This window comes from Mauremys mutica, chromosome 2 (genome assembly GCF_020497125.1).
Source record: "Mauremys mutica isolate MM-2020 ecotype Southern chromosome 2, ASM2049712v1, whole genome shotgun sequence".
Classification (NCBI taxonomy): domain Eukaryota; kingdom Metazoa; phylum Chordata; order Testudines; family Geoemydidae; genus Mauremys; species Mauremys mutica.
Genome location: NC_059073.1, coordinates 83,725,583 through 83,745,831, shown reverse-complemented (window position 1 = coordinate 83,745,831; position 20,249 = coordinate 83,725,583). Strand labels below are relative to the sequence as shown.

The 20,249-nt window shown below is 42.0% G+C and overlaps 1 protein-coding gene across 4 annotated transcripts in view; it reads left to right on the top strand.

Annotated features, from left to right (window-relative positions):
• Positions 1-5,372: 5,372 nt before the first annotated feature.
• Positions 5,373-20,249, top strand: part of RMC1 (regulator of MON1-CCZ1) — a 29,157-nt gene continuing 14,280 nt past the window's right edge. The window contains exons 1-6 of one of the 4 annotated variants that reach the window (XR_006576670.1): positions 5,373-5,564; positions 11,257-11,333; positions 14,081-14,165; positions 14,748-14,804; positions 16,511-16,597; positions 18,945-19,085. Coding sequence is in view for 3 of the 4 variants with exons in the window: in XM_045003625.1 (XP_044859560.1) it covers positions 5,466-5,564; positions 11,257-11,333; positions 14,081-14,165; positions 14,748-14,804; positions 16,511-16,597; positions 18,945-19,085 (546 nt within the window). In the remaining variant the exon portion in view is untranslated. Of the gene's footprint in view, positions 5,565-5,868; positions 5,935-6,136; positions 6,202-11,256; positions 11,334-14,080; positions 14,166-14,747; positions 14,805-16,510; positions 16,598-18,944; positions 19,086-20,249 lie in introns of those variants that run through there. The other 3 variants (XM_045003625.1, XM_045003627.1, XM_045003626.1) reach the window with 3 other exon arrangements.

The window sequence follows — 20,249 nt, the reverse complement described above, 5'->3', positions numbered from 1 at the left end:
GCATGAGGGCTTTCTGGCACAGGTGAGAGGAGCGTGCACTCCCGTTTGGTTTGGGTTGGCCAGAGCCCTGGCCTGAGGATGGGTGTGGCTTTTTCCTGCCACTCCTGTTCCTTCTCTGGGAATCATCCTGATGGTTCTGTTGGTAGAAGCGCGGAGGAGGTTGCGGTCTAAAATGTTTCCACTATGTAGCGGGAGTATGGAGGCCCAATGATTTGAGAGTGGCTCTTGATTCCTTTAGGCTATGTAGCCTTCTGTCTCTTTTCTTGGAAAAGAGAGCCGAACCCTCACATGGGAGGTCCTGAATAGTCTGTTGGACCTCATACAGCAGGCCCAAGACCTGGAGCCAGGAGCCTTCTCATGGCTATGCCTGTAGCCATCACATGGGTAGCCACATCCAGTGCAGCTTGTTGTGAAGCTCATGAAATGAGCTTCCCCTCCTCCACTAGAGTCCTGCAGCATCAACTCTGCAAACTGGCGGGGGTATGAATATGGCTGAGGCCACCAGTGTTGCCTTGGAATGTGACCCTTGTCTCCAACCTTGGTTTTGATGAAAAGCTGAGGGAGTCCAAAATGGCCATTGTGTTGGGGGCTGCCATTGCGCAGGTCCCGGTTCCGGGTAAGGGTGCCAGTCCCATGTTGACACAGATCGTCTGATCCTACTCCTTCAGGAGCTATAGAAGTCCGATTCCAAGGTGTCTGAAAAAGAGGACCATGGAGGAGCAGTATTTCTAGGCGCCGACCATTTGCGCCAAGGACTTGGGGACCAGCTGCTGGGTCAGTTTCTGGTGCTCAGGAGTGGCACGGCGGGGCATCAAGGGTGTGGAGAAGAGTTGTGCACAGGGAGGCAGGAGATAAGTTTTCTGTACAAAAGCAAGTGAACTGTACCTATACCCTGACCCTGAATTGCTTCAAATTTGATCTAATATGCTATTTAGTTGTTGTTTTTTTAAAGATGTTTTCTAAACTTTCAACTGGTATAATTTTTAATAGGTAGTTGTTCTCGCTTGGGCTTCTAATGATTTTATCTGGAAGAGAAGCTTTCCAGTCAATAAACAGCTTGTTATAATTTCTGGTCCTGACTTCTTGTTTCTGTAGCAGGATCTGAAATAATCCCGTTTAGCCTAACTGGGGTCATAAGACAATTTTAAATTTGAGTGGTTTTAAAATCTGTGTTAAATTTTTCCTATTAAGCCATTTATCATTCTTGTTTCAAATTTCACCTAAAGTGATAATCTGGGCATTTTGTCTATTCTCAGATTTTTACTATTGCCTTTTGCCTTTGCTTGCTAACCTGACAGCAGTCAATGAAGCCCTTGCCCAATTTAAGCATTCCCCTGTGGAATTTGCAACTCAGAACCGTACCATTGGGTTGGTACATTAAACAAAACAAAAAAGAGTAGTATTTTCATTGCCAAAGATGAATTAAATATCAAAAAAACAAAAAGCATAAATGGTGAGAAGTAACCTACATTTATAAAACTTTTGGTTTTTTAATAATCAATACTTTAGTACAAATAAGGAAAAGATTCTTAAGAGGTTAGATGTTTATATAAAATTTAACATTAATTTCCCTTCCTAAATGTGGTTTTATAATCTGAGTGATTAAAAGTGCTTGAGATGGAAATCTCAGATGAAAATTATGGTCACAATCCTGAAATGAGCTGTAGGTAGGGTGGACTCCTTTTGAAGTCAGTAAATAGTAGTTCTAACAAGAAGTTCACTTGCATGGCAGTCAGGTGAGGTTTTCTTTTAAGTTGAGTTTATTTTTCTGAAAACACTATAGCAAGCAGGAAGGAATGGAGAGAGGTAACTAGTGGTGTTCCCCAAGGGTCAGTCCTAGGACCAATCCTATTCAATTTATTCATAAATGATCTGGAGAAAGGGGTAAACAGTGAGGTGGCAAAGTTTGCAGATGATACTAAACTACTCAAGATAGTTAAGACCAAAGCAGATTTGTGAGATCTTTTTGAAGTTCTTCACAAACTAAGTGATTGGGCAACAAAATGGCAAATGAAATTTAATGTGGATAAATGTAAAGTAATGCACATTGGAAAAAATAACCCCAACTATACATACAACATGATGGGGGCTAATTTAGCTACAATGAGTCAGGAAAAAGATCTTGGAGTCAGGGGATAGTTCTCTGAAGATGTCCACACAGTGTGCAGAGGCGGTCAAAAAAGCAAACAGGATGTTAGGAATCATTAAAAAGGGGATGGAGAATAAGACTGAGAATATATTATTGCCTTTATATAAATCCATGGTATGCCCACATCTCGAATACTGTGTACAGATGTGGTGGTCTCACCTCAAAAAAGATATTCTAGCACTAGAAAAGGTTCAGAAAAGGGCAACTAAAATGATTCGGGGGTTAGAGAGGGTCCCATACGAGGAAAGATTAAAGAGGCTAGGACTCTTCAGCTTGGAAAAGAGAAGACTAAGGGGGGATATGATAGAGGTATATAAAATCATGAGTGATGTTGAGAAAGTGGATAAGGAAAAGTTATTTACTTATTCCCATAATACAAGAACTAGGGGTCACCAAATGAAATTAATAGACAGCAGGTTTAAAACAAATAAAAGGAAGTTCTTCTTCACGCAGCGCACAGTCAACTTGTGGAACTCCTTACCTGAGGAGGTTGTGAAGGCTAGGACTATAACATTGTTTAAAAGGGGACTGGATAAATTCATGGTGGCTAAGTCCATAAATGGCTATTAGCTAGGATGGGTAAGGAATGGTGTCCCTAGCCTCTGTTCGTCAGAGGATGGAGATGGATGGCAGGAGAGAAATCACTTGATCATTGCCTGTTAGGTTCACTCCCTCTGGGGCACCTGGCATTGGCCACAGTCGGTAGACAGATACTGGGCTAGATGGACCTTTGGTCTGACCCGGTACGGCCATTCTTATGTTCTTAAGGAACCAGGGCCAGCTCTAACTTTTTTGCCGCCCCAAGTGAAAAAAAAGAACTCCGCCCTGCTGTAACACCCTCCCCCCCCCGCGAGTGCCGTGCTGCCCAAGCCCCCCGCCCCCTCCAAGCGCCACGCCGTGCCGCCCAAGCCCCTGCCCCCTCCGAGCACCACGCCGCCCAAGCCCCTGCCCCCTCCGAGCACCACGCCACCCAAGCCCCCACTCCCTCCGAGCGCTGTGCCACTGAAACACGCCCCCTCTCCGAGCACCGCCTGGCCGAAACAAAAACAAACAAACAAAAAAAACCCCTCCAGCACCGCCCGACTGAACAACAACAAAAAAAACCCAAGTGCAGCCCTGCCCCAAGGTGCTGCCCCAAGCACGTGCTTGGTGGGCTGGTGCCTGGAGCTGACCCTGGAAGGAACACATTCCTTCAGTGCTGTGTGCAATGTCTTGACCATAAATATTTTTTGTCTGGCAAACTAATAAAGTGACCTTATTTGAAGAGGCCTTTGGCTTATAGGAGAACATTTTAAATTACTACTTTATAGTGAAGTGTTTGGATTCAGGTGCTACCATAAGAGAAACAATTAAAGCTGTCAATTTGAAATGTATGATGTTTTTGTATAGAAAAATGGATAGCCTTATGTAGGAAATCAATTTAAGTTTGACAGGCTGCAGACCCTTCCTATGACAAATGTCATCAACAAATCATGCCCTAGTTGGTTTATTGTACATATGTCTGTTTCATTCCCCAGACAGTTTGTATGTATTGTAATATCTCAGCCTTGCTTTGACTAGGTTCATTTGACTCAAGTGTGAGAAATAAAATGCCATGTTTTTTCCAGATTATGAAAAATGGCACGAGGGAACTGACAGCAACTCCACTGCCTAGCAGTACTTGCACACAGTTTGGCTTGGAGCAGGGGTGAAAGTAACATTCAACACTTAGCAGTATAGGAGCTGGCCTTGGGTGGAAGGGGCAGGGCAAGGGCTCAGCGTCCCCCAGCCAGCCTACCTGGGCTCCAGCAGCGATTTAAAGGGTCTGGAGCTCTGGCCACTGCTGCTGCTGCAGTTGTGGCCTGGGCCCTTTTAAATCACTGGCCCTGGGGCAGCTGCTCCTGTTGGCACTTGGGGGAAAGGGGCAACTGCCACTGCTGACATTAAAGTGCTTTAAGCAGGTCCTTTGCTGCCGCAGTGCTTTAACGTCGGCTGTGTACAGGCCGCTACCAGCGGCTGCTTTTTACTGGTACACGGTACTGGCCCCTACTAGCTTACTTTCATCCCTGGCTTTGAGACAGAAGCTCTTGCTGGCAAAGGCTGTGTGAACCAGCCTTCATAGAATCATAGATTATTAGGGTTGGAAGGGACCTCAGGAGATCATCTAGTCCAACCCCCCTGCTCAAAGCAGGACCAACCCCCAAATCCCTAAATGGCCCCCTCAAGGATTGAACTCACAACTCTGGGTTTGGCAGGCCAATGCTCAAACCACTGAGCTATCCCTCCCCCCATCTGCTTGCCTTCCCCAACAGAAGTCTGTGGCTCAGACCTGTTGACTGATGTGTAACACCAAAGTTGAGTTTGATGTCTGAAAATACTAGCATGGAGGGAAGAAGATGGACAATTGAGTACATCATGTTTTTGGGAAGAAGATGGACAACTGAGTACATCATGTTTTTAAAAAGTTCCTACATTCTGCAGAAGGGTTGGACATAAACGTCTAGTCATTCTGTACCATTGACACAGTGTAAACACCCAAGAACAGATGGTCCCTACTAGGGTGACCAGAGAGCAAGTGTGAAAAATTGGGACAGGGGGTGGGGGGTAATAGGTGCCCATAGAAGACAAAGCTTCAAATATCATGACTGTCCCTATAAAATCGGGACATCTGGTCACCCTAGTCCCTACCCTCAGGAGTTCTTAACCTATGAATGGACAGAACCAGGGTAGGGAACAGGGAGGAATCAGAAGGATTTTGCAGCCAAGTTTATCGCAAGTTGGATTCACAAACTATACAGCTCTGGGTTTTAAAGAGGGGCTTAAATGTAGACAAGATGAGCCTGGGCCACCAAACCAAGCAGGGGACGAGAGATGGATGCCACGAAGCAATGAGGTGAGCAGGGACTAGGGACGGGGAAGGCGAGGTGGGGTGGCCGGGCGGTGGGGGCTCAGGAGTGTGAAATAGCAGAGTGGGGCGAGGCAGTGGTGGTGGGATGCAGGCGGGGAGGTGACAAGGCTGGGGCAGGAGAAGGACTTGCAGCAGCTGGGGAGTGAACGGGCGCTGAGGGGCGCCGCGGCCAGGTCGGAGCAGGACCCGAGGTCGGAGCAGGGGGGGGTCCCACACGGGAGCCTTTGTATCCGCCCTCCCCCCCAGGGGGCGGGACAGCGCCTGGGGGCGGGGCCCATTGGGGCCCAGGCTCCTCCCCGCGCGCCCGGTCTCCCCCGCCTTTCGGGGCCAGCACTTCCCGGGTCACGTGCAGGGGGAGCGTGAGCAGGAAGCGGGCGCGCGGCCGGAGTCGGATTCGCGGAGGCCGCCGGTCGGGCTGCTCGCGCCGCCATGAGCCGCGGCTGTTACCTGGCGCTGTGCGCGCGGCCCGTGCAGTTCGAGAAGGCGAATCCCGTCAACTGCGTCTTCTTCGATGAGGCCAATAAGCAGGTGCGAGACCGGGGGCCCCTCCCCCCACGCCGCCGGGGCAAAGACCCGCCTGTGGGACTAGCCCGGCGGGGCTCGCTGCCTGGGCATCGGGCGGAGGCGGTAGCCCCGGGGCCCGCTCCTCTGTCCCCGCCAAGGCAGGCGGCGCCGCCCTCGCACCTCCCCGGGGCACCTCCCCGGCCCTGTGGCCATTGCAGCGGGGGTGGTGCCTGGGCTTGTCCGGTGCGAGGCTGGCTGGGCCGCGGGGGCTTCGCCCGCCATCGCCGCTGTCGCTGTGGAGAGACGGCTTAAAAATCCGGCCCGGCCGGGCCCTGTGAGCGGGGTCGGGAAAGCGCCGGCTGCAGCCCCAGCCTTGCAGCCCCGTCATGGCAAGGTCCGAGTCAGCGCTGCCCGGGCACAGCTCGGACTGACGGAGGGCTTGTGGCGGAGCGAGCGCGGGGTCCCTCCTCCTCCTCCTCGATAGCTCCTCGCCCACCCGCCCTCAGCGCAGCGGCGCGTTGGGTTTCTCACCCTGGCGCCCGGGTGGTGGTCTTGGTGCTAATCTTTCCCGAACTGTTCCTCTGAAAACGCTGGAATCGTCACAGATGGGAAATATAGAGCTGCCTCCTCCGCTGTGGCACTGGAGACAGGACAGCCCTAGGTGGCGGCAGATGCGGAGTCACGCCTGGGAAATCTAACCGGTGCTCTGGGCTCAGAGTTCTGGGGCTCAAGTATCAGAGGGGTAGCCGTGTTAGCCTGGTTCTGCAGAAGCAGCAAAGAGTCCTGTGGCACCTTATAGACTAAGAGACGTTTTGGAGCATGAGCCTTCGTGGGTGAATACCCACTTCTTCGCATGCAAGAGACTTGCATCCGAAGAAGTGGGTATTCACCCACGAAAGCTCATGCTGCAAAACGTCTCTTAGGGCAGGTCTACACTAAGAATTAGATCAGACGCGATAGTTCGAACTCCCCTTAGTCTATAAGGTGCCACAGGATTCTTTGCTAGTTCTGGGGCTGCTGCTCCTCCTCCATCACGCTCCTTGATTTATAATTTGAAGGCTAACTTCAAAGTAAAGGCTTAGTAACAATGGCCCATGCTTGGAAAAGCTCACTCACCTGTGGTGACTAGGCCGGTTATCCCAGTGAATAAGGCTGGTATTACAATATAGTTGGGTTGGTCCTAGGATATTGGAGAGACAAGTTCGGTGAGGTAATAATATCTTTTATTGGATCAACTTCTGTTAGTGAGAGAGACAAGCTTTTTGAAGAAGAGCTCTGTGTTAGCTCAAAAGCTTGTCTCTCTCACTAACAGAAGTTGGTCTGTTAAAAGATAAAAGATCTTACCTCATCCACCTGGTCTCTGTGATGATCTAAATGATCAGTTTTTACATAATTTAAGCTTTCACTCAAAGGAGAAATTTCTAGCTGTGAACTTCAGTCTCCAGTTTCTGCCACTCTTTGTGGTCACTAAATTTTCCATATGCCTCTGACTGCAGCCAGCATTTTTGTATCCACCTTTTGATACGACTATCCTGTGCCCCATCCTCCTTAGTGAGTGCTCTGTCCCAGGTACTTTTTTACCTCACTTTTGACCTCTAGCGAGAAGTTCTTCATCCTCTTCTTTGGTAAGAGCCACAAAAGGTTATCCTAATATCAGACTAGTTTAAAAAAAAATCTTAAACTAGTTTTTGAGAATAAAGAAAAAATCAAAAGTTAAATGTATTATCTTACATAAAATGTATTTAATAGTCTTGCTAGATAGGGTAAAATATGACAGTAACAGTTAATTGCAACTTACAGACTGAATATTATAAGAAACAGGAACTATGTTTTTACGTGTGTGGACTGTGCCTAGCACAGAGAGGCGTCGGTCCCGAATTTCGGCGCCGCCGCCTCTCGATGATGTCACTTGTCGACGGCAAGTGGCGTCATCGAGAGGCTGCGCCGCCAAAATTCGGCGGCATTTTGGCAGATGCTCTACCGCCGCAGTGGTCCTTCATCTGATGCCAGCCAGACGAAAAGGTTGGGGACCACTGGTCTAAATGCTTTTATACTGGTATAACTGCATCTATGCTAGGACATTTTGTTGCTTTAGTTATGGTGGTTTAGTTAAAGCAACAAAACTTTTAAGTGTGGCCAAGGCTTTAGAGCAGGGGTAGGCAACCTATGGCACGTGTGCCGAAGGCGGCACACGAGCCGATTTTCAGTGGCACTCACACTGTCCAGGTCCTGGCCACCAGTCTGGGGGGCTCTGCATTTTAATTTAATTTTAAATGAAGCTTCATAAACATTTTAAAAACCTTATTTACTTTACATACAACAATAGTTTAGTTCTATATTACAGACTTATAGAAAGAGACCTTCTAAAAACATTAAAATGTATTACTGGCACACGAAACTTTTAAATTAGAATGAATAAATGAAGACTTGGCACACTTCTGGAAGGTTGCCGACCCCTGCTTTAGAGGTTACATGTATGGCCAGGGTTTACACTACCAAGTTTCAGAAGGGTAGCCATGTTAGTCTGGATCTGTAAAAAGCAACAGAGAGTCCTGTGGCACCTTATAGACTAACAGATGTACTGGAGCATAAGCTTTCATGGGTGAATACCGACTTCATCAGACCAAGTTTAGTCAGCATAATTATGTTGGTCAAGGGTGTGAAAAAACCATGCCCCCAGATGACATAACTGTCAGTAAAATCCTCAGACCGCATCTACACTCAAAAGTAAAATTGACCCTGCTATGTTGCTCAGGGGTGTAAAAAATCCACACCCTTGAGTGACATAGTTAAGCCAACCTAACCCCTGGTGTAGGCAGTGCTAGGTCAACCTACCTGCCATGTCTCGGGGAAATTGATTAACTACACTGATAGGAGAACCCCCCTGCTCGCTGCAGTGAGTGTCTACATTGAAGTGCTGCAGTGTCTGCTGTAGCATTTCGAGTATAGATAAGCCCCAAGTATAAATGCAGCTATGCTGATAAGAGTGCTTCTGTCCAAGTAGCTAATGTCATGGGAGATGGAGTTTTTCTGTTGACATAACTCCACCTTCTATCAGCATAAAGTGCATCCACACTAGTGGGTTCTCTCAGTATAACTATCAGTAAAGCATTTGTAGTCAGGGATTTGGAGCAATCAAATTTTTCAATTGCTCCGCTCCAGCTCCGGGCACAAACCTACTGCTCTGCGCTCCAGCTTCGGGCTCCGCTTCAAAGCCCTGTCCTATTGTTAACATGTTAACTGTTAGGCTCCTTTTTATCAGCTGTGACTCTTTTTATTGTTTCAGACCTTGTACTTGAGGTATTAAGCCTTCTTATTGTCTGACTTTTAGAAAAAAAATTGTACAAGAAACTTTGGGATGATGCACAGTTCTCCATTGTGTGCTCCAGTTTTCACAGTATTTGAACTCTGCATTATTACTAAGCCCCTTCCTTTTCAGTTTAAACAGATTAAAAAAAAATCCTGGATTTTACAAAAAGTATTAATTCCTTTTTTTCCGATTTTCACCCTGCTTTTGTATCATTCAAATATATAAAAAATAACTTGCTTTATTAGCAAAATACAATACATTGCATGATATATATATTATGATGATACATTAGTACATTATATATATTACGATAATACATTAGTCTGTGTGTATATGCAAAGCTGCCTGTTGAATTAAGGCTACGTATTAATCTAGAAGATATACACAATAAATAAACAGGCATACACACAAGCCTTTAAGTCCGTGCACATCTGAATGTACTGATTAATCTGACGCCTACCATGTACACATTTCAAGCTGCTAGCACATAGCAGTTTAAAGATCTGACAAAATAAAATGCGAAAAAAACGAAAATCTGTATCAGAATACATTTTGGAGCACAAGGAAGTATTCAAAAGTTTTAAAAAAAAAAAACAGGCGAAAAAGATGAAGTTGAGTATATGTGCTGCAAATGGTGTGGCCCAATTTATTAAATGTAAATATTTATAGGCTAATAGTTCTAAGTCTACAACAGTAAGCTCGTTGTTAAAATGAAAAGTTTTATTTGGGGATTAGAGATGTATTGTTTTCTTACCTCAGATGTGGCATTGTGTTTTGAGTTCTGTTTTAGTTCTGCAGTAAACAACATTGAATTCCATTAATCTGAGCATTAATCTACTGAATACTTCCTTCCCCCTCCCCCTGTCCTTCTATCCACCAAAATAAACCGATATTTGCCCAGAAAAAATGATAGTTTTTTCCACTGATTTTCACCTGTTTTTGTTGTTGTGGTAATAAACACCGATAAATTCCTGGGAAAAACTAAATAAAATAAAAACAGAAAATGAAGGGCCCTAATTATTACTTTAATAGGGGCTTATTTGATTTCCTTTCCATTTGACAGACACAACTTTTCAAGGATTCCTTGGAACCTAGCTAGATACTCGGTGACTACATTACCCTTTTTCCATATCCCTGTATATAGTGCTTAAAATACCTAAATCCCTTGGAGTGCTATGAGTAAATGCCTCTTGTTGCTTAAGGTCACTTTGAATGCTAATTGGTGTCTCTCTTACTGCAGTGTTGAACAAAATATAATTCTCCTTTTAGTTGTAATTTTTAAGGTCACTCTTTACTTCCAAATATGACTTCTCTTGGACACTATGCTGTCTTGCTTGCCCTTATGATTGTAAAGAGACCCTTCCGAATGTGAACATATGTACTTGCCTGTGACAGACAGCTCTAGCACCTCTGCTCTGCCTAGCTTTCCTTAGCCTCAGCAAAGTCAAGTTTGCAAAAGTGATTAAATGTGATTGCTGCAATTCAGCACATGCTGCAGATGTGAAACTGAGGAGTTGTAGCTTTCCTAGTAGTAAAGTGAAATTTTGACCATTAACGGGGGCAGGCACTGGAGCTATTTGTAGGGCAGAATGACCCAGAAGTAGTGGATAACACTATAACCTGATCAAGTTGCCGCTCTGCCTTCTGTTTGATAAGATAAAGAGATTTTATAGGCCAGCCTAAATAGATTTAAGGAGCTCAGACTTGGACTGAAACACAAATTTGAATTAAAATGTGTTTGTTTATTTTGGTGAAAGTTTGTATGATTTTTGGAAAAAGTTGCTAAAGTTGATTTAGCTTTTTATTACAAGTGTCCACACACAGACTTGCACCAAAATAACAAACCTGTTTTAATTCATATAGTTTGCTTTTTCAGTGCAAGTGTATATATAAACCAGCATTCCGTATTTCTAGATCTCAAATTATTGTTGTAGCTTTCTTCTGAATCCTCTCCACTTGTCAATGTCTATTTTCCAGTGTGGAGACTGGAACTGGACACCATATTCCAGTAATGATCTCACCAAAATTGTAGGCAGAGGTAATACCAAATACCTATTTCCTAGTTTATTCATCCAAGGATTGCACTGGGCCATTTAGCTACACTTGGAGTTTTTGACATATGTCCTAATCAAAATATGAATTTTAAGTCTCCAAAGCAAAAATGCACTAACACACTATACTATATGGTCACAATCAGTGTAGAATTGCTGCTGTTATCTACTCTGCATAAGATGAATTTTTTTTAATTGCTTTTCTTTTTAGAGCTCATCCCTTATATTTGGGTAGAAAACCAAATGCATAGTTTTACAGAAATAAGGCTTGTTGGGACCATGATATGATTTGAGTTAGCTATGAAGCTGTGTCTTAAATTGCATTTTAAAAAAAATATGCAATTTTAACTCTTAGGTTTTTGCTGTTCGATCTGGTGGAGCCACTGGGGTGGTTGTTAAAGGCTTGGAGGACAAAAATCCCATTTCATTCAGGTATGATCAGCAAGGTATTTTCATCTGTATTCTGTACTGCTGTAGGATACCATTTGTGATCTTGTAGCTATCTTTTACTGTATACGTCTCTTGGTTGTGCTCTAGTTTGTCATATTGGTGCAACATCCATAAAGTACTGTTGCTTTGTTTTAAGAACGTATTTTCATTCAATAATAAGAATAATAACTATAAGTATACTTATTACCATGTGTGATCAATCAAGTTTTTTTCTAAAAGCAAAAAACCCCATTGAAGAAAATTGTTAATACTACATTATGGTTGAAAATTCAAACAAACCCAGAACTCAAGAGTTTAAAACAAACAAACAAACAAAAAAATGTGACTTAGCATAAGTTGTAATTTGGCATTATTGGACATTAGCAGTCATATGCACTTAAAACATATGAGGGCCAATTTATGGCAGGTGTGGGAACAATAATTTTGAATTTACCTACTTGTGCATTTAAATTCTCAAGCCATAATATTTCCTTAATGTAGATATTGCATTTTAATGTATCTTGTCTAATCTAACTCATATTTCTGTAAAATAGATGGCATCTTTTGTTAACGTGTTCTAAACTTCCATGAATCACAAATTTCCATGTGCCTGTGTGGCAGCAATACCCCAAAGAAACTACTTATCTGTTCTGTATCTGTGGAAGAACATCTGTAAAAATCTCTGATTAAAGCTCTGTCCTTTTTCAGCCTCCTATTCACTAGGAAAACATGTATATTTTTATTAACACATCATAAATTATTAAGATAATGGCATTAAAAGTAAACGTATAAAGTTTGTAGATGATACCAAGCTGAGAGGGGTTGCAAGTGCTTGGAGGGTAGGATTGAAATTCAAAATGATCTGGACAAACTGGAGAAGTGGTCTGAAATAAATAGGATGAAATTCAATAAGGGTAAATGCCAAGTACTCCACTTAGGAAGGAACAATCAGTTGCACACATACAAAATGGGAAATGACTGAAAGAGTACTGTGGAAGTGGATAGTGGATCACAAGCTAAATATGACTCAACAGTCTCACAGTGTTGTAAAAAAACAAAAGCAAGCATCAGCAGGAGTGTTGTAAGAAAGACACAAGAAGTAATTCTTCCACTCTACTCCACACTGATAAGGCCTCAACTGGAGTATTGCGTCCAATTCTGGGTGCTGCATTTCAGGAAAGATGTGGACAAATTGGAGAAAGTCCAGAGAGCATAAAAATGTTTAAAGGTCTAGAAAACATGACCCATGGGGAAAGATTGAAAAAACAGGGTTTGTTTAATGTGGCGAGGAGGAAACTGAAGGGGGACAGGCTTTTAAGTATATAAAGGAGGAGGGTGAAAAATTGTTCTTAACATCTGAGGATAGGACAAGAAGCAATGGGCTTAAATTGCAGCAAGGAAGGTTTAGGTTGGTCATTAGGAAAAACTTCTAACTCTCAGGGTAGTTAAGCACTGGAACAAATTGCCTAGGGAGGTTGTGGAATCTCTGTCATTGGATGTTTTTTAGAAATAAGTTACACTTGTCAGGAATAGTCTAGTTGGGGGGAGGGATAGCTCAGTGGTTTGAGCATTGGCCTGCTAAACCCAGCGTTGTGAGTTCAATCCTTGAGGAGGCCACTTAGGGATCTGGGGCAAAAATTGGTCCTGCTAGTGAAGGCAGGGGGCTGGACTCGATGACCTTTCAAGGTCCCTTCCAGCTCTAGGAGATTGGTATATCTCCAATTATTACCTATGAGTTAGTCCCGCCTTCAGTGCAGGGGACTGAACTAGATCACCTATTGAGATCCCTTGCAGTCCTACAGTTCTGTGATTCTATGATAAAATCCTAGTGTGGACAAGACAATTGTACATCTAACACATGTTAGCAGATCAGGATAAGCACTAGTACACGGGGGCACTATCTTTCAAGGCCATGAGTGCCTTCAATTCTGACATCAGTGGGATTTGCAGGTGTGTGGCAAATTCCAGGAAGTCCTCAGTGCCTTGTAGGTTGGAACCACAATCCATCTCACTCAGTTGACTGTCTCTCCCCTAGTGTTTACCTTGACTTGCTGACACATGTTAAAATTACAACGGCTTTGTCCCCACTAAGATTTTTCTGCTTGTTAGTTAACATGATGATAATATATCTCTCCTCCCCCTCTCCCCCCCCGTGTGGCTGTGCCCTTTTACACTAATTTCAGAATCCACAAGTATCCAAGTGCAGGTCTACAAGTGCTTAGCAATCTATCTTGCCAATTAGTAAATAGTTTTAGAACACAGAGGCAAAATTACTAGTCCTGCAGTGTCGCTGACGTTGAGAGTATACAGCACCTTTGCACAATTAGGCACAAAGTGAGCGTTCTGTTTTTTACATTACATTGAGCAATAGTTTTCTGTCATTCAGTTAGAATTAGAATATGAGCAAAGTTCATAATTCTTCCTTTAATTCCATTTCATAGTAGCAATAAGACAGTCAAGGCAGAGCATTTCTTGGAAGCTATTGAATCTTGTACATTGCTATAATCATTTGTAACTCCATAATAGACTTGATCCATTCAGTAATTCTTCAGGAATATACTGCCTGTTGTATCTTGATGCATTGATATTGGACCTTATATTTGTCTGGCAACTCTTGTAAGTTGTACACAAAAATATCTGCCTTACATTTTGCCTATCTGCTCTCTTTTTTGAGAAATAGCAGCTGTTAAAATTCTGTAACAAATGATTACATGATAGAAATATACTTCTACTGATTTTTGTGTGTGTAGAATGGAAGACAAAGGGGAAGTGAAATGCATCAAGTTTTCCTTGGGGAACAAGATATTGGCTGTTCAGAGAACCTCAAAGAGTGTGGTAAGAAATTTTGCTATAAACACAGAAAGCTGGAACTAGAACTCTGGCCCTTCAGATCCCAAAACACAGGTCTCTGCCATATAAGCTAAAAGAGTTCCTCAGTCTGACAACCAAAGTAATAGTTTCCTGATCCCTTCTGTGACTGAGCCAGGAGAGATCGTCATCCTCACTCTCTGATGCACAAAAAGCCATTCTTTTTTCTGAAGATCTGATGAGATCTGTGAATCCAAATAGTCGCTCTTGCTGTCCAATCTGTGAGGGACAAACTCTTCAGGATGAGTGTCTGACCATTCTGAATTGAAATTTATTTCCTAGCTCTTCTCAGACTTTTTTTTTTTTTCCCTGCTGAAGGAATGATTCAGCCTTAAAAGTGTAAACTCTTAATGAAAATTGATTTCTTCCCATGAAAAATTAGCTAGGAGACAGGATTATTTCTCCAAGTGGAAAAGAAGCATTGTAATGTTTTACACTAGTATATCTAATCCAAAATAGGCAGAGATGGTAAATTTACTTATCTCCTGTTTTGTGCTCATCAGATTCAGTGCTTCATAGTTGCTAATGTTCTAATATTACTTATTTCAGGACTTTTTGAACTTTATTCCAGACAGCCCTCAACTAGAATATACACAAGAATGCAAGGTATGTTGTGAATTCACTTCTTCAGTTTAAATGAAGTGCTAATATGAAGCTGGCTGTTTTGTATAGATTCTCTGAACCATTGATGCACATGAATAGTGACATGAGTGAAGTGTGCTCCCGGATTCTGTTATTAGTAGCATCTGAGATACAGAAGTTAGTTCCCTAGTATATTTTTTCTGCATATGTAACGAAACCCTGTGTGGGCTGCCAGTGGGCATGACTTGGAGACCTTCAGCGCCAAAAGCATGAACCCTCTATTGCTTGATCTACAGGACTAATGAGAGAGACTCCCATTGACTTCGGTGAACATTGGAGCAGGCCCTAGATCCCTTAGCTGAAAGCAGCAAAATGCCATAAATTTTGTATGTGAACCAGCTGCTAGAGGGAATGAAAGGACTATACTTCCCTAGTGTGGGTTACTCCACAGGACCATATACTGCCCCTTAGCTCAGACATCAGTGGGAATAGAGGATGCTCAGCACCTGGCAGAGTTGGATCCGCATTTCCTATTTGACTGCCCCAAAATACAATTTCTCTTTCTGTTTAGTGCTTCCCTCTGCACTTTGATTCTAATGGAAGTATTTGATAGCTTTTGGTAGAATAGTTAATGGCTGTGAAAATATCACTCAAACTAGTAACATTTTACAGTTATGATGGTTGAATATGTTAGCTCTTACAAGCAGTTGTTTTAGAACTTGCACTAGTTGTCCCCTGAGTGGCGACATGTCCTGCTTCCACAGTACACCTCTACCCCGATATAACGTGACCCGATATAACACGAATTCGGATATAACGCGGTAAAGCAGTGCTCCGGGGTGGGGGTTGGGGCTGCGCACTCCGGCGGATCAAAGCAAGTTCGATATAACACAGTTTCACCTATAACGTGGTAAGATTTTTTGGCTCCCAAGGACAGCGTTATATCGGGGTAGAGGTGTATTTCCAGCCCTTTTTGGAGCCAAGCTCAGGGAACTGGAAACAGGAAATTGCTTGGGTATTGGTAATGCTAAGTCGCTAATGAATCCAGACCACTTTAGCACTGTGATCAAATAATTAATGTGAAATGAAGGGGTTTTGGGTGAGTGTCTCTCTCAATCTGGTCTTTTAGGGACTATTATCCATATTACCCAGACCACCACTATGTTTGGCTCTATTGGACATGAAAGCTGAATTGCATGCTCTCCTACAGTTTGTCCCGCAGTCAGGGTTGTGAGGATAAGAGGACAGCATAAGTATGCTTTTTTTTTTTTTTTAAACCATTGCTGTATCTTTTATGGATTTTTTTAACCAAAAAGAGGATTTTAGTACTTTATAAATGTAAGACCATCTCTTCACAATAGCTTTCCAATAATAACAATGAAAGAATGGTTCAGCATGACATCTCTGTAGATAATTATTATAATAATAATGCATGTATTACTCTGTGACTGTGCAAGAGGATGGGTGCAAATACCAACAGATAGGCTGAAGAAGTATTTCAGGTAGTACTTGTGAAAGGTCCCAGACTGAGGGTCATAAAATAAAGACATATTGTTATGATTTGGTACCCTGCATGGCAGTACTTCTTGCAGTTATACAAATAATGGGTCTACTAGGCAAACCAAAGCTGAAATATACTAGGGTAGATGCAAGTTCCCAGATTCTTCACTAAAAGTTTACTAGTTAATAATTTTCTACTAAAATCTGTTTATATCTTCTTTTAATAAAAGACCAAGAATGCCAACATTTTAGGATTTTGCTGGACAAGTTCTACAGAAATTGTCTTCATAACAGATCAAGGAATTGAATTCTATCAGGTAATCCAAATAATTGTCTTGTAAAAATGTGTATATTTGGAAATCTCAGCGTTACATTTTATTGTTGCTTAGAGGTCAAATCTCTTAATTATCTTGCAGTCCCTGGCTCTGAACTTCTTAGTTCTAGCCTTGAACTGTTTAGTATGATTATACAAGGAAACTGACAGCTAGAGATAAGGGAAAAGTTAATGTTTTATCCTGGAGAATTTTTTGATGATTTTGCTTTTAGAGAGTTAAATGCAATTTTTTTTGGACATTGTATATGTTGTAGTTTTACTATCACAACAACCTATTCATGCTATTACTGGAAAATATATTCCGGTGAGAAGGATTTAATTAATCTGTTTAGTAACTCTTGCTAAACCTCTTTAATTCTAGTAAAATTAATATAAATGTTAACAAATTTGAAATAATCTTTTTACTTCATGCAAAATAAAGCAGCAATATTTTTGAGTCATGAATTCAATACTAAGTTTAACAGAGTTAATGCCCATCTGCTAAGACCATGTCACACCTGCCTATCCCTGACATGTTCCATATACCATCTTAAACCCATCTCCCTCCCATCTTGTCCTAATTCCTTAACTGCTGAGTTCTCCTCAGGCTTTTGTATTTAACTGGTGTGCTCTTGGAGTGAGCTACTGGATAAACATTCCTCTTGCTGGTGATTAGGTGAATGTTTTCTGAAAATACTATTGGAGTGTGTTGATCATGTGGAGCAAGTGATAAGGCAGTGGTTGAATTAAATAAATAAATAAATAAAAAACCCATACAATAAACTTGTGCACACTGGACTGCAGAACTAAATCATCTGTTGTTTCTCACTTGACTTCAGTGAGGTCCCACATGTACCAGGAGTCTACCCAAGTGAAGCAACCTGTGGGATCACAGCCCACTATCATAAGAATTTTGGAGTAGGGACTGACTTCTGTATGTACCGCATGAGGTGGATTGATTAAAATCAGTGATATTAATGATTTAAATCAGCAAGCAGGGAATCTTGATTTAAATAATTGATTTTAATCTTGTTTTGTATTTATACTTATTTTCCTAAAGAGAGGTTCATTCTCATTGATTGGTATAACCGCTAAAACTATTGATTTGCTACTAACTATAGTCTTTCCACTAAATTGGCTGGTATTATTTGGTAACCAGGAGGATATACTATATCTGTAAGCATTTATTTAAACAATTATATAACTTAACATACATTTTATTCTGATTCATACTTTTTACATCTTTTATGTTAAAAAAATAGCAAATGACACTGTTTTTTTTTTTACTCATTTGTGTCAAGCTGCATTTGGATGGAAATTTGAATTACATTAAAAATGCACAAAAGCAATATTGTAAAATTTGCTTTTATTAAATAAAACTACCTTAAATGTGCTAGATACATAAGAAAAATAAGCTTATCAAAACGCGTTTTGCATTTAAAACTGATTTATTAAACAAATAAAGTATTAACTTAAGTTAGTGAATTGACAGATTGTTTCTAGTCATGGGACAGATTTTCAAAGTATTTAGGAGCCTAAAGATACAGATATGTGCTTAAGGGTTTTTTCCAAAGCACCTAAACACCATGGGAGATAGGCACCTAACCTGCTTAGGCACTTTTGAAAATTCCACTAGGCTCCTATCCGAATCGTTAGGGGCTTAAAGGTGTTTGAACATCTGGCCACACCGAGGTCCTTAAAAGTGTTTAGAACAGGTATGTCTCATCCTCTCCCAACTGTATTTTTTATCCATAGCTTAGATATGGATAAGCTTTTCTGCTTTTTTCCAACTCCCAGTTTCTGAACTTTGAACTAGTCCAAATGAAGAAAATAGTTTCTCTGCACCTGCTGACTAAACTGAAAACAAAAGAAATTAAGACAAAAGCTTTTTGCACAACAGAAACTGAAAGTATTTGCATTCGGAAAAATGTAAACATAAGTATTTGCTGCATTTTAAAGACTGAAAATAATATAGATACTTACTTAATGCAGTACGTGGCATTGTCATGTTTGTAAATGTTGAGGTGACCTGAAAAGGTTAAAATACTTTCCCCCGATCCTGTATATAACTGAATAAACATCACCCTTTAACGCCTTAAAATTTGAGGAGGGCTCATTTGATACTGCATATTTATTTAAATAGATTTTGTAATAGATGATAAGTTTAGGGTTTAACATAGGATATCATAATTTAAAATTGAAAAAGATTTATTTTTAAAAAGAAAAATGTATCTAAATCTATTTTTATTTAAAAAATCATCAATATTTATCCATCCTGGTAGGGCACCTAACACGGCGCGGCCGCTAGCCGCTACTGGAATAGTAAAGGTGCTATTACTTTGTGTCTCCAGGTATTACCAGAGAAGCGAAGTTTGAAACTGGTAAAAAATCAGAATATCAATGTAAACTGGTACATGTATTGCCCGGAGAGTTCTGTCATTCTACTGTCGACTACAGTCCTCGGCAATGTCCTCCAGCCATTCTATTTCAAGGTAAGGGACACATTCCCAATCTTGAGTTTTGTTTGATACATTGGGTTTTTCAGGTGACTGTCTCCTCCCCCTTTCCTCCTCCCTTCATCCCCCATTGGTCTTTTCTATTTTTAGTTTCCTCCTAGATGTGTAATGGGTCCAGTCCCTCATACAAAACAAAAACGCAGACAAAATGAAATCCTACATACCAGTCTCTCTCTATGAGTAGAGAAGGAAAAGATTTCTATTTGTAAATACTTGGGAGACACTCTAACACTAGATAGATCTGCCTTCACGGGGAGGTGAGTCAAGATGATGCTGGATAGCTGACATTAGAGGAGTAATGCAGCAGAAGCAAAATCCATGATACATACATTTTGGTGGCCCAGTGACTTGGTAAAGGATTATCTTTCCAGAAATTACCCTTTCAGTAAAATACATTTAAACACAACTCTAAAATCCAACCCCAGTAGCAACTGTAGTAGCCTAAGCCTTCAGTTTCTGCAGAAGGTGATCTTTCATTGAAAGGAAAAACTAAGTTTCTAGTACTCTTGCTTGTAACTGTAACCTTCCAAATGTGAATGAATACATTGTTCTCTTCTTGAGCCTGCGGAGACAATTGCGTAGTTGTTCCCAAGCATCACTAATGGTACTGAAAAGATTTGTGTTAGTTCTGCAGCTGGTGTTTCAAACCCTTTGGGCAGCATTTCAGTCTGACAAGAATCAGACCTGTTTCACGCTGCTGTGGCTTGAGGAAAGCTATGACTGAGTTCAGCAACTGGATACTGAAAATATTCCTGGGAGAGGGGGATTCCCTGGGGAGTAGAACTGCACTCCTTTCTTTCTTCCCTCCCTCCCCATCTCCAAAGAAGCAGAAGTCTTTGAGTGGGGTGAAGGGAGCACACCCCTTCCCCATTTTACCTCCTCCCTCTGACAGCTGGAAGGGTTTCCCATGTATCATGCCTACTGGCTCCAGTTTACTTGAAAGAAGCCCCCAAGCAGGATCCTGGGACAGCAGTGTGCCAAGAGTCTTGGCATCTTCCCAGCAGATTGTGGGGTGAAGGCATGGGCTTCTGATCAGAGTCTTGCCAAGGACCTTGCTGGCTAATAGGTACCCACTGATTTTTTTCAACTTTTCAGTTAAAATGTTAATATTGTTATAACTTCCTCAAGAGACTTTTGAAG